Consider the following 15,248-nt stretch of genomic DNA (forward strand, 5'->3'; position numbering starts at 1 on the left):
ATAATACTGATATACTGAACTAAGCACTGCAAATTAAAGGAATAACTAAGCACTAGGCACTCAGGCCTCACAGTCTGTGAGGAGAGTGAGCATAAATAAGCCACCTGCAATGTTTGCTGGTAGAGCACAGATGAGCTATTCAGTTATTAGCAAAAAGTGATTTCTTTCTGGAAAAAAAAAAATCAGTTAAAGGGCTGGGGATGTGGCACAAGTGGTAACGCACTCGCCTAGCATGTGTGAGGCACTGGGTTTGATTCTCAGCACCACATTAAAAACAAAATAATGATATTGTGTCCACCTAAAAATATTTCTTTAAAAAAATCAGTTAAAGATAGCCTAGATAATTTGGTCTCTTTTATAATTGCTTGTTTGCTGGCCCCTATAAGTTATCCTGTCCTTGGAGCTGATATATAGGTGTGTTACAAACTGTGTGTTATAAATTGTTAGTTTAGAGCATTGTGATCAGCATTAAAAACAGCAAACAGAGGCCTGGGTTGTGACTCAGTGGTAGAGCACTTGCAGAGCATGCGTGAGGCACTGGTTTTGATCTCAGCACCACATTAAAAATAATAAAGGTATATATGCAGAATATAATTTCCACTAATACCAAGGTCCCCCCCCCCCCGCCATGGATTGAGTCAGTAAGTCTGAGGACCCAGGAATTTAACATGCTTTTTTGATTTTGATACAGGTGTTCTACATAACACCTTAGGGAGATAGGTTTCCGAAGCAGTGGACTTGAACCTTTTTTACTCATGTAATACCTAAGAGAATAACTTGAATCCCCTCCAACACACATGATATTTGATCATAACCTAAAATGATTACAAAGCAGAACACAACTTCCAGCCTGTTTTAAATATTGACCTTTAAAATTAAAACTTCCTCAGAAAAAACAAACTGTAAAGTAAAACTGTTCCATAGCCCTGTTTATATCCACGGTAAGCTATGCATGACAGTAATTTGCTATTTATCTCTATCCCCTTAAAAAGTATAAGAATAAGCAGGTCCAAGGTAGTCAAAAAGGATACATCATTTCTTTTCCTCTTTCTTTCCAAGGGAGGTAAGGCTGGAGCCTAGTTAAAAAAGAAAAAAGGGGGGGGGTAAAGATGGGTTCTACCTAGTAAGAGGTACTGTAGAGTGAGGAACGATCATTATAAATCGAGCTCAACTTTGTTGGGATTGCTGGGGTGTGCTGAAGGGCACTGAGCCAAATTGGCTGGACCAGCCATGCTTGCTAATTGGAGCTAATCCAGAGAGACAAACTTCTCTCTTGTTACCTTCACGACAGAAGGTAAGTGAGCAAGTTGCAAGGTCTCTCCCTTCCACCAGGACTGGGAGGAGAATGGGAGCTATCTTCTGCGTGTTTGTTTCAGAGACAGCTCCAGGTCCTCCCAGAGACAGTGCTGGGTGGTGGAAGGTTGACAACCCAAAGGGGAAGAGAAAGGACTTTAATAAGGAGCTTTCTAAAATAATTGCTCTTAAAGGCATTTAGGGGGCCTACTGGCCCATCACTGGTGCTGGCTGGAACAAATAGTAAATTCTGCTGGCAACTTGGAGCTACCTCAGCAGGCATTTTATCAAGGGGACCAGGGGCCATGCTAGAGTTTGGTCAGGTCTATAAGTGCAGGGATTTGAATGGAGTCATTTTGTACCAGGAGTTTTTGCAATCCTTACTTTCATATAATTGTATTTATACAAGGTATTCATGCTTAAAAGTCTGTTTCTCTATATCAGAAATAATTATGTAAATAGAAATTAACATTTAAAAATTGTGACCATAGGGTTGTAAGATTTAAAAAAAAAAAATATTGCATCATTGTATTGTTGCAGTATGTATCAGAGCAACATAGATGTGTTACATTTTTTGATAGTTATTTAAAAAATAAAGTTAAGTTCAAAATGCACATCTTAATGAGATGAATAGGGATTTAAATGTTGCTTTTAATTGTTTTATGTGCCCTTGGATGACTTACTTATGGTCAGGTTGAGATTGTGTCCACTAAGAACACCACTGGGTTCTTTTTCTTTGATAGTTTATATTTTTGTAGGCATAAATACTTAAAAACTTTGTTCACTTAGATAAGTGGTGGGGGCTTTGTTGTCACAGGACCACTCAATTCTTTGAATGTCCTCCAAGTTATAGACTAAAAATTATATAATGAACTATTTTTAAACATTTTTTTTAAATTTTACATGAACACAATATTTTTAATTTATTTTCATGTGTTGCTGAGGATGGAACCCAGTACCTCACATGTGCGAGACAAGCACTGACACTGAGCCACAACCCCAGCCCGTATAGTGAACTATTATTGAAAATTACTTTCTGTGATTTATCAGCTGACACTTCAATTATATCCTTAATAAATTTTGTTGAAAGCAAAGATTTGGAAATTTTGTGACATGCAAAAAGAAATTTGTTATCCAGTCCTTGGAGTCCTACTATATCTCAATATTTTGGATTGTTCTTTGTTAGGTTGTTGATTTATAGACACTGGGACAACATATCAGAGTCATATTCAGGAATAGTGAGAGGCTGTCTTTCTAGTGTAGGTGGACAAAGGTCATTGATAGAAAGAGCGGGATTCACATGTTCTCAAGAAGATTAGTTTTAGGAAAAAAATATTTAGAGAAGATAGCAGAGGAACAATTTTCTACATTTCTATGTGTGTGCCTTTGGAAGGCCTTGTGTACTGGGACACATGGACCAGTTGGAGAAGCATTGGCCTAAAGACAATGTCTTGTTTCTCCACCTGGCACCCGTGGTGGCCTAGCCTTCCCTTGCATCTCCTGCAGGACAGTCCCTTGCCTGAACACACACAACTGCCACCACCAAGAGCTGTTCTAGGAATTGTGTGGTGGGGAGAATTGGGGAAGAACAGTGTTAAGCCTTGGGGATCAAACTCCTGGGGTATTTTGATCTTTTTCAGAAACTGTCTCCTGTTATCCCCAAACATACTGCTAGCTGCTGCTTTGCATTTGTTTCTCTACCCCAGGAGACTCCTTGAAGTCTTGAGCCACTGTTTTTGGCAAGAATATACTGTGTTCCTGAGGTATTTTGAAGCACAAGAAAAGATTGAGAGTTGTGACCATAGAACATTCTCTTTTATGCAAGCCTTTGTTTAATTCCTCAAGATGTTCGCTCTGCCTCAGTTTTTTTCTTCCTCCCTTTTCCACGTGAGTTCTTGGTCCCCCTGCAAGTCCTGGTTCAGTTATCACCTCCTTTATGACACCTTTTTTTTTTTTGTCGCCTTAAACCAGATTTTTTTTTAATGTCCCCATATACTCTTCTAAATTTCTCATTTACATTTCATATTTCTTTTTGAAATTGCCTTTTTATATGTCTGTCACATTTTATAAATGTTCACTTTTTCTTTTTTTCTTTTGGTACCAGGGATTGAACTGGGGGGCACTTGACCACTGAACCACATCCGCAGCCCTATTTTGTATTTTATTTAGAGACAGGGTCTCAATGAGTTACTTAGCATTTGCTGAGACTGGCTTTGAACCTTCGATCCTCCTGTCTCAGCCTTCCGAGCCACTGGGATTACTTTTGGGTTGACTTTTCTGTTAGGATGTATGTTCTTTAAAGATAGAGATTGTGTCTTAGTTTATCTTTGTATTCCTGATACCACTTCCAGCCTAGGGCACACTCAGTGTTGAGCATGAAAAGGAGAAGGAAGAGATGGAGGGAAAGTGGGGTGAGTTAGTAAATGGGAACCTAAAAAGAATATCTGTCTTTCATTACTCAAAGAAATTGTTTTCAATCTCCCAACTTAGATGCTAAAAATATATCAATAAGTTTTCTCTTGACTTTCCTAATATTTTATATAGTTGCTTTTAGCAACATAAACTGTAGGTAAGCTCTGATTTTTCTACCTCACTCTGTAGGTATCTGCTGGGTTTTCTTAAGTCACCTGCCATTTTCTAAATGTTAGCTTTAGGTTCAAAGTCATGCTGTGTTTATTAACAACAACAACAACAACAACAACAAAAAGTCTACCTAGTGGACCTTATCAGTCTTAAGTGCCTGCAGATGATGGACATTGTGTTGGTGAATTCTGCATAGAGCCATTACCTAAAAAGTGGTACATGTTCTTCAAAGACAGAGGCTATGTCTTAGTTTATCTTTGTATTCCTCATATCAATTATAGGCCTAGTACACACTCAGTATTGAGCATGAAAAGAGGAAGGAAGAGAGATGGAGGGGAGTGAATAGGAAGACAAGGGGTCATTGATTGAACCCAGGGGTGCTTTACCACTGAGCTGCATCCTCAGCCTTCTTCATTTTTTTTTTTATTTTTGAGACGGGGTTTAGCTAACTTGTTGACCCTGAACTTGTGATTCTCCTGCTTCAGCCTCCTAAGTCACTGGGATTACAGGCCTGCATTACTGCATCTGATTCCACAGCATCAAGTTATATGAAAGCTATGCTTTTTCATGGTGTCTCATCTTTTTTTATTTCCAACTACACTTCGACATATCTAGGGACAGACACTTATTTAATTATGTTTGTAACTAGGACCTAGCCTAAGACAGGTGCACAGTGTGTACTCAGTGGATGTCCAATGAATGAATAATTGGAAAGCCATCGGTAGTTTGATGTCCTCATACCTTTTCCTGAATGACTTTTTGATTCCTACAACCTGCCATTCTTATGCTACTATACATTTAGGCCTGATTTTTGTTTTAAGTCTTATATGTCCTTTTCAGTTCCTGTTTTCTTGGGCCCACTTCGTGGGAATACCATACTGCAGTGTTGCTAGGTGATCTGGAACTACTGGAGCATTTCAGACCATGGGCAACTTGGGATATGTTGAGAACGTGTAATTTTATTGCACTTTTAAAGTTCATGTTAATCAGAATTGTTCAATTGTTAGCAGTCATTTACTGTTGGTTTTTAAAGTACCATACATTGTATTGGGTGCTAGGAATACAAAGAGTTGGAAAGCACAATTTCTTCCTGAAGGATGGCAGTGTTTAGTCAGGAGGTGCACAGATAACCAGAGGATCTAGGTGCAGTGTGGTACATTCTTTGACCTAGGTGAGCAGAGTGCCTTAGGAAGGCATGGAAGTGACTTGTCACCTGGGAAGGAGATGATGTCAGTGCAGATTGCCCAAAGAATTGAATTCATGAACTGGTTCTGGAAGGACAGGTAAGGGAGGCCTGAGAACAGATAAGATTTACTTTCTCAAATAACTGAAGTTCTATATTTTTCTGAGAAATTGGATGATCTTACAGTGTGTTTTAAATCTGGCTCTAATAGGCCATCTTCATGTAAAACTCTTCTTAATATACAGTTGCCCTCAGTGGCTCCAAATCACATTCCCTAGTTAACCTAGCATTCACTTACAATTTATTCTCACCTTGTCTTTCCAACTATAGTTTTTTAGTGTTATAAGCCAGGGTTTAGTAAACTGTGACCTGCAGGTTAAGTTTAGCCCATTGTCTTTTGTACAGCTCTTAGCTACAACTGACTTTTATATCCTTTTAAAGGATGGCAAAACCCAAATAAACAAAAGAGTATGTAACAAAGACTCTCTGTGGCCTGCGAAGAAGCCTGCCTCGGCCCCTTACTCTCCTGCCCTAGGTAAACTACAAAGTGCTCTCGTGTTATACACCTCGTATTGGCATGGACCTTCCTACTCCTGCAACTGTGCTTTGGCTGTTGTCTATCTGAAACTCTTGGTTCACTGAGTTCAACACTCTGTTCAAAGGGTGTGTGTTATGTCTGAGCCACAGTCTACACTCTGGAAGTGCTTCTGTGGCAGGCCGTAAACAAATAGAAACCCAGTGGGTTAGTTATGAAGAAAAATATAAAGGAGGGTAAGGAGAAAAGGGTGGAGAGTGCCCTGAGTGTTAGGGGCCTAGAAGAGCATTTCAAGTAGAGGACAACAAGTGCAGGGCTTCGAGGGACAGAGGGGGCCAGTGTCTTGGCCTTGAAGACGGGGTTTATTCTTAGTAAATGGGACAATAGTCAGTGGATCTGAGCAGTGGAGTGGCATTATCCCATCTGTGTTTTAAAATATCTTTGCTACTAGGTAATGCTGGAAGTAACAAACTGACCCCGTAATCACCGAGACTGAACACCACAAAATTCTCCTTCCATGTCCAGAGCCACTTGGGGTCGTCTTAGGCACCTCATGAAAAGAGGGGGCACTGGAAAATGGGTTGTGATTGCCCCAGCCCGGAGTGAACCATGAGTTTCCTCTCACATTTTGTGGGCCCATCTTGTCACATAGGGCCCATCTTTGTCACATAATGACATGGGGTTGAGAAGTAGAGGGTATAGGTGGAATGTGTCAGTTCTAGCTTACCCCTTCAGTCCACCAAGCATCCTTCCTGCCACAGAATACATGCCACCCTCTGCCAGGGCCCACTGGGTCATTATAGAACTCCAAGCCAACCTAATCCTGGGTAGGCTGTGCATCAGGTCCAGCTCTGATCCAATTTGTGGGTTAAATAGGCAAATCTACTGCTTTGCTTTCCCATACCTACCAGGACACAGTTTATATGGTGAAGCAGGCTCAGGTAACTCTGTCAAACACCTTGGAAGGGGAGGATGCAGGAGATTCTTGACAGTACTGTCTGCTCTGCAGCTGTGGGGATCCCTGTTGAGGCAGGTAATATTCCTTCATTACGTCTCTGTGGGGCTTTCCAGGGGCCTCCCTATTGACCTTTGCCCCTTGACTTCAGGCTTACCTGCCAGGGAAGTCTCTTTGACTTTCTTCTGTAGCCACATGTGGAGTGATGCTAGAGGCTTGAGCCCACTTTGAAGCTGCCTGAAGAGTGTTGAAGGCCCAAGTGTTTCTTTTTTTTTTTTTTTTTTTTTTTNTTTCCTATCCCCTACTATCCCCCCTCCCCTCCCCTCCCATCTTCCCTCTCTACCTCATCTGCTGCTGTTCAGTTCTCTCCCTTGTTTCCCCCTCCCCTTTCCCCTCACAACCTCTTATATGTAATTTTGTGTAACATTGAGGGTCTCCTACCCAATCAGTCACCTTTAGTCCAGGCTTCTGGTTTCTTGGGCAGCACCACTATCTCAGAAATTTAGTAGAGTTCTTACATATTTGATATCTTTTACCAACACATGCCCATAACCACATCTCCAGGCTCTCTTTATTTGCTTATTTGTTTTTGAGACATTATTCTCAGATACTATATATCTTTAGTGTATCACCCTATACATAGTCTCTCAATTTAAAAGGAGCTATCTTAAAGCTGTCAGGTGTCTGTGGAAGACCACATCATTAATTGAATCTCTGCCCTGAGTCATTTTGGACAATTGAAAAAAATTTACGAGATGTCACACCCTTGGTTTATCTTTCCCCTGAAGCACTTTAATCTCCTAAAGGTTTTACCTGGCATTTGTTATCTGTGGATTCTCAATCTTGTCTTTTACTACTGGGGTCTAGATTTACTACTATTTTTTTTTTTAACCCCATAAGCCCTTGAATTTCTGCTATTTCACAGTTCCATTTCAGTCCTACACACAGTCTGAACAATGTCATTTCTTTCTTGTGATAGTTAACCACAGCATCTGTAACATCCAACACACATTATCAATGTTCCATTTTCCAGTGTCTGGTGCCACAAGTTCCTTAGGGATATGATCTGCACCTGACATTACCATGGGCAATAGTTTTATTAAATAGTTCATTATAGCATAACACATAACTATTTTTGCAGCATCTAATCTGAAAACCAAAGCCACATATTGCCTTACCCTTAGTACATGGTGTATGTCAGAATAGGCTTAGGTATGTGTAGTGTCTCAACAGTCAGAAGGTTAATATTCCTTTGTTTTCCTAGTTCAGTAAAAGACTGTAAAAGACCCTATGGCATAAAAATCACTTATGATCCAGGGTGGTGGAGGCTCTGCGTTTGTTTTAGCAGCCGCTGGCCTCTGGGCCCTGCACGCTTCCCAGTTGCTGTGGTTGAGAAAGAAGGGAGAATGGATAGGGATCTGTGTGAACTTTTTGTTGCTTTGGCTCAGAAATAACACATGTTGTTTCCACTTGGATTTAATTAGCTGGAACATGGCTTAACCTGACTGCAAGGACATTGACAAATACAGTGGAGTAGATGGGTGCTTGTGTTCTCTGTCATATTGGGAGGCACCTTGCAACTATTGCAGCACTCTGTGAAGGGTGATGGTGTCTGAGAACAGTGCTGAGAGGGGAAGTGCTGTAAATCTTAGAGTTTAGGGGTGTGTGTGTGGAGTGCTGGGGATCAAACCCAGGGCCTTCTGCATGTGAGGCAAGAACTCCAACTGAGCTGTATCCCCAGCCCAGAGTGTAGGTATATTTTGAATCTAGACCCCAATAAGATTTGCTAATGTCATAGTTGACCCCAGCTATTCCACCTCCATTGTCTTGGCCCCAAATATTTATAGTTTCTTGGTGATCGTGGCTCATGATTGTATCTCCATTTTCTGTGGGGCCTGGGAAATAGATGCTCATACCTCTTTATTGAGGGATGGAATAATTTAGCCACTTACCTTAATTTCACAAAATCTACATTAATAACAATTATTAATTACTGCAGAAAATAGCTTAAAACATCTTCATTTACTACATTATAGTAATAATGCATATGACGGACATGTTAATGCTATGGTTTTCAAAAAGAATGTTAAGAATAAAGGTACTGCATGGCCACCAGGTATAAAAAAGAAATTGCTATTTATTACTCTGAAACATTTCTTTAATCATTTCTTTTTTCTTCTGCTCCACTCATCATGGAACATTTTAAATAAAATAAATCAGCTAGACATAAATTTAGCGTTAAAATTATAATTCTTAACCACACTCTGGAGTCTTTTAGCAGTGGACCTGTTTTTATGAAGTGGTGAAAAACTTGAATGAAGTCAGATGCCTAGTGAAAGAAGAGCCCTTCCATCTTTTTCATATTAGCATTCTGCTGCTTGGAGTTCCTGGCTATCTCACCAAAGTTGGGCTGTATTTATTTATATCAAGCATCAGGTTATTGAGTTATCTGGAAGGATCACTTAAAATAGGAGAAATGCCTTTTCTTATGCCTCCGTGATAATGAGATCATTTTTTTTTTTAAAGGGGGGGGAAGAATTTTAATATTTATTTTTTAGTTATCGGCAGGCACAACATCTTTGTATGTGGTGCTGAGGATCGAACCTGGGCTGCACGCATGCCAGGTGAGCACGCTACCGCTTGAGCCATATCCCCAGCCCCATGAGGTCAGTTTTAACTCCTGAAAACAGTCACTTTGCCTCTCATGATCCACATCAAGCTTCATGACAGCAGTGTTAATGTGAGCTCCAGACTCGGCAGTGCTAAGGAGCCAGGCCCTAGGTGCAGGGGACAGAGTGGGTCATGCACATAGAGCAGACGACTTGCCAATGGACTTGCTGTAGGGGCTCATGAGTCGGAGTTGACCCTTTGTTTGCAAAGTATTGAAACATGGCTAGGAATTGTCCATGCTAAGACAAGGGAAGCCAGCATTTTATTGAGACGACAGATATGTACTGATAACTGGGAATGATAAGCCTGGCTGGAGCCTAGGTTGTGGCTTACAATTATAAGGCCAGAGGGTTGGCTTGGAGCTGGTTTGTGAAGATCCTTGTCTTCTATGCTGAGAAATTTGAGGAGATTATAAAAAAGGTTCTTCTGAAAGAGAATTACAAGACAATTTATTAGATGAAAAACCAACAAGAAGTTAGCCTGTATATTTTATCAGTTGGTCAAATTAAAATTCACCTTCCATTTATTGAGTACTTGCTATGAGGAAGGTTTTATAGTGATCATTTTATGTATTATCTCATTTTTAAGAAATGACATCAGACAGTAGATGACATTTTTTCATATTTTGTAAATGAAGGCAACTAAGGCTCAAAGTACTTTGTACATCAGACAGTAGATGACATTTTTTCATTTTATAAATGAAGGCAACTAAGGCTCAAAGTGCCTGCAGTCACCCTGGGAGTCAGTGCTACACAGGCTTTGAGTTTAGTGTGCTTCCTGCTTGCCGTGCATTCATTCCAGGGTTGGTTGGCAATGGCAAGTTAAGCCTTGGACAGCAAAGGTTGCATCTGGACCTAAGGGCTTAGGGACACATTGTTTCTTCTGGAACCTCACTTCCTGTTCCTGTGAATCACCTGCCTTTCCCTACTGTCTTACCAATTTATTCTCTTCCACAGTGCATAATAGGGCAGGAAGAGTATTTGTAAACTGATATATTAAAAAAATCATTGTCTAAATTTTATTTCTTGGGACAAACAAATATAATAGAAAGATTCACTGTACAATATTGATTCTTATTCAGCATTTAAGCAACATACTCTGGCAGAGCCTGCCTGGATGAACAGGTGACGAAGAGGCAACTGTGTGAGGGACAGTGGTAGGTAGTATCCTCTGGGTAACCGTATGCTCTGGGTTCTAGTTTTTACTCTTTTCACGTAACTATCCTGATCTTAGTCTCTCCATGCACATGGTGGAAGAAAGGGAGTCCCTTGAGTTAAACATACTTTCTAGTATCTTGTACTTCTAAACTACAGGGAGGAGTTCACTGTTTGTTGAGGGAAAGGGAGAAGAATGTAATTCATTCTTTCCAGCATTGGTGACTTCTGATTATTTTTATGCCATAGGTGCTTAGAGGCAGAAGTCTGAGAAGGGGGGAGACTATAGAACTTGTCATGAAGCTGCCTTTGCAGAGCAGGGGGAATAAAAAGTTACAATTTAATGGGAGTAGTACTTTCCTAAAGATACCTTTTATCAATATTTATGTGGGATTAAGAAAATGTCAGCTTTCACTATTTGAAGCTAATGATTCTGAGTAGAGTGACTTGGAAGTAGCAGATAAGAAATTGTGGATTAGTGGAGGTATACCTCCTAGTGTGGCCACTGATGACTTCTATTTAAGACTATTCCTACTTTTCAGAATAACCAGAGATGTACAGTAACTGATCTTAAGAAATAATAGGGAAGCTGGGGGCACTGGTGCACACCTGAAATTATAGCAACTCGGGAACTGAGGCAGGAGGATTGCAGGTTCAAGGCTGGCCTCAGCAACTTAGCAAGACCCTGTCTCAAAAATAAAATTCAAAGGGCTGGGGATATAGCTCAGTGGTATAGTGGAAGAGCAGTACTGCAGAGGGCGGGGGCAGAGAAATAATAGGGAAAATTGAGATTTTTGTCTTAGGAATTTTCTTTTTTTTTTTTTTTTTATAAACACAAACACATCCTTTTAAGGATATACTAAAAATGGGCTTGAGTAGTTGACAGAAAGCCAGAATCCACAATTCAAAATAACACAAATCAGGGCTTCAGAGGGCACCAAGAATTGCTCAGAGGTATCTAGTTTCCCCATCAAAATGGGTAAAGTTTAGACTTTATTTTATATTCATGAGGATAAGCTTAATATTTTTAATATTATTAGAAAAATACAGCCCCTGCATTACCAAAGACAGACTGACACGTGTCAGTGAAAAAATGAATTGTTACAGAATACTTGGAAAGTGGAGAAGAAAAAAATTGTTTATAATTCCAGTACCTTCATTGTCACTTTTTTTTGGTGTTTATTAATATATGTGTGTATGTATATATGTATATATAAATATAAATACACACATATATACACATGTACATGTATATGAACATTTATAGGCAAAAGAATATATCTATTTTTATGTGTGCATATGTTGTATTCAAAAAACATATCCTGTACAGATATCATTTATATTTTAATGTACGCTTGGTATAGTTTTTAATACCCTGATCTCTAAAATTTAACAATTTATGATAAGCATTTTTCAAAATAGCTATCCATTTTCTAATTTCAGTTTTAATGACTGCATAATATGCTAACCAATAATTTGTCATAAACTAGTCATTATTTCTCTTGTCAATTAGATTGCTTTTGAAGTTTTTTTAGAGACTTGTTCTAGTTAAAAATCTTCATGCTTACATTTCTTTTGAATTATTTCCTCATAATAAATAACTATAACTAGAAATTTGGTTTGTAGAAATGACTCATTTTTCTTCTGATAGTATGAATATTGATTTCTCTATCTCAGCATTGCCAAATTGATCATTATCATTTTGAAATTTATAGTTCTAATTTAATAGTACAAATGATACCTCACTGTTTTTGTTCTCTTCTACAAAAGAAAAACTAGTGAAAATCCTATTCATTGGCTAAATTGTTAATATTAAAATTTTACTTTGATTTTCACTACCTTACTAATGCCTTATTGAATATACCATATGTAATAATGCAAGATGGTTTGTCTCACTGTTGTTTAAGGCCCTTTTTTTTTTTTTTTTAAAGCTATCTGTGGAAGCACGTGAAGAGATGACTAGAAAGGCCATTAAAATAGTCAAACATCTTATTGAGAAGCCAAGGAAAAGAAATGCAGAAGAAAACATTGAAGAAGCTAGTGATTCTAAGGTTACCTACGTGGATGCTTTGAATCATCTAGAGAAATCGCTTGCCCACCTGGAAACTCTCCACAATAGCTTCATTGTTTCTCTGAAGAATAGTGAACAGGTAAGGAAATGGAAACTTCTGTATTCTCACTCTCAGCAGTAATATCAGGATATCCTTTTCTTTCTTTCTTTTAAAAGCTATGTTAGTAGTTGTGTCAGTCAACTTCCATTACTGTAACAAGTGCCTGAGATCATCAGCTAATAAAGAGAAATGGTTAGTTTTCACAGTTTTCAAGGTTTTCATCTGTGATCAGTTGGTCCCATTGCTCTGGACCGATGGCTGCATTCACCTTGTGTTCAGGAAGCAAAAGAGTGAGAGTTCCACTATTCCCTCCAAAGACCTGTTCTCAATGCCCCAAGGAACACTCACTGGGCCACACCTGTTAAAGGTTCCACCAGCACCACCTGAGGGATGGAGTCTTTAACACATGGACCTTTGTGGAACACTTAAGATTCCAATTCCAAGTCAGGCAGAGTGGTTCATGCCTGTAATTCCAGCAACTTGGGAGGCTGAGGCAGGAGGATCATAAGTTTGAGGTGAACCTCAGCAACTTAGCAAGACTATCTTAAAAAATAAAAAGGGAGGTGGATGAAGCTCAGTGGTAAAGTGCCTCTGGGTTCAATCCCTCGTAGCCCTGCTCAAAAAATAGATAAATAGATAAATACAAAAAAGCCCAACTCTAGCAGTGGTTTTAATTGGGTTTTCAGACTTGCAGATACACTTGAAAATGGTTCTTAAGCCTTTATCCTTTAACCTCTTCAGTATCACTTAAGATTGTCAGTTCACTTTTCTTTTGGAAGGAATTTGGGCCACTTAATACAGATAATACCTGTATTATCAGGGAAGAAGAGAACGGGAAGGTGGGAGAGGATTGGATAGCAGGCGTTGAGCGAGCCCTGGACCTGTGCCTTGGCAGAGGATGATCCCCATAGTTCATAAGTGCTAAAGATGGTGCATCTCAAGTTGTTCCAGCTGCTGGGTGTTGCTCTCCAACTGAATAATAATGGGGGGGTATTCCCCATAATTTTCAGAAAAAATATCAGAAATAGCCTCTAATGCCGCCTTCAACAGTTTTTTTTTAAACATGCATCCTCCTTATCCTGAATTAATGTTACATGTTTCCAGTATAATTGTATTACTGATATGAATTTTATGGCTGGTAAAATTGTTCCTCTTCATTTCTTGTGGAGACTGTGTCTTTAAATACCACCTGGAGCTCAGAAGCCCCTGCCCTTGCTGGGGTTTGAGGACCTGGGTATTAACGCTGTTGCAGGGATGCTAGAAGCCCTCTGAGGCCTTCAGAGATTTTGTTCTGTATTCTGTCAGGGGAGTTTAGATATCAATTTTTGTAACTGGAGAGTTGACAAATCAATAAGTAAATGATTTTCCTGTAAATGAAAACATTGTTTAGATATATGAATAACATTCCAACCACCCTTCAGTTTTGTGGCAAAGGAACCTAGACAAGGCCACTGACCTCCTCTTTCGTTTTTCCCAAATTCCATTTATTGACTTATTTCCTTGACTTGTAGGAAAAAAATATTTATGACTAGAAAGGTCAGTTACTGGAAAGGAATTCAGATAATAAACAAATGGGAGCCTTCAAAATTTGTATGAGCCATATAAATGCAAACCCCTCATTATAAAAGATAATGGGGGAGTTTCTGGGAAGATGGCGGCGAAGGGAGAGCATTACCCCCGTGTACCGCGTCACTGTGCGGGAGAATGACGAGTTAGAACGGCTAAAAGCTATCTTGTTAGGAATTTCCAGCAAAATTGGGGTGCTCCAAAACCTAGAGGAAGGATTTCCATCGCACGAGGATCAGCTATGGGGGCTCAAACGCGAGAGATTTGTCCCCACGGAGGGTCACGCTGCTTATTCAGCAAATTGCCCCACGGCTAGAGTCTGCGGCGCGCGCTGGGAAACGAGGAGATAGCAACGCAAAGATACAGCTCTGCAGTTTCTGCGGGCTTCTGCCAGCTGTGTAATCACCGTACTCAGTGCTGAATTCTGGGTTTGAGACGGGGGAAGGAAGCGGTCCAATTCGGTTCTCCACACCGGTCAGACCACAGAGGAAGCCAGCGGCCACCATCTTGGAGAGCTGACGTCACCATCCCTGTTTTCGACTGATCGCAGCTCATTCAGCCGTAGAACAGGTAATTTCAGGCTGCCATTCGCCTGCGGCTCACAAATTACTCAGGCTCAGTGCTAAATAACCCGCGGAAACTGCTTCTTGGAGCCTGCTCCTATCAGAACATACACCGAGCACGGAGCGGCCGAATTCTGACTCCCGGAACTGCTCTGGCCCAGGGCTAAAGAATCCGCGGAAACTGCTTCTCGGTCCGGGTCCTGCTGAATACTGTGGAGGTAAATACCAACCGAGCCTTCGTGGGCAGTGGCAACAGGACTGAGACGGGGCTTGTGAGGGCCGGTCAGGACTCGCCCGTTGCTTTGGACACCCGGCAAAGGGAACGAAATGCTGCCATTCGCATGGGATACCAACATGGCAGAGATCTGATGTCATCAGACAGCGGCGGAGGAGAGAACTTCGATACCATCAGCGACAGAAACAGTTGGTCTCCTGGTAAAGAAAGTGAGTCACAAATACCCGAGTCTCTCTCACTTTGTTATCAAGGCAGAGGGGCAGAGCAGAGCCGCTGCCCGCGCCCGGAACAGGCCCAGCGGCCCGCCAGCATGGTAGTCACGTAACCCCAATTGGAGTAGGGGCAGAGCAGAGCCGCCACCCGCGCCCGCAAGGTAGGCAGACCTGCGACCGACCGGCAG

The 15,248-nt window shown here is 40.6% G+C and overlaps 1 protein-coding gene across 1 annotated transcript in view; it reads left to right on the plus strand.

Moving 5' to 3' along the window:
- Nbas (NBAS subunit of NRZ tethering complex) overlaps window positions 1-15,248 on the plus strand; it is a 351,187-nt gene that overhangs the window by 272,006 nt on the left and 63,933 nt on the right. The window contains 1 exon segment of the mRNA XM_048804961.1: window positions 12,305-12,523. Within this exon segment, the coding sequence (XP_048660918.1) occupies window positions 12,305-12,523 (219 nt within the window).

The sequence above is a fragment of the Marmota marmota genome, unplaced genomic scaffold (genome assembly GCF_001458135.2).
Source record: "Marmota marmota marmota unplaced genomic scaffold, marMar, whole genome shotgun sequence".
Lineage (NCBI taxonomy): Eukaryota > Metazoa > Chordata > Mammalia > Rodentia > Sciuridae > Marmota > Marmota marmota.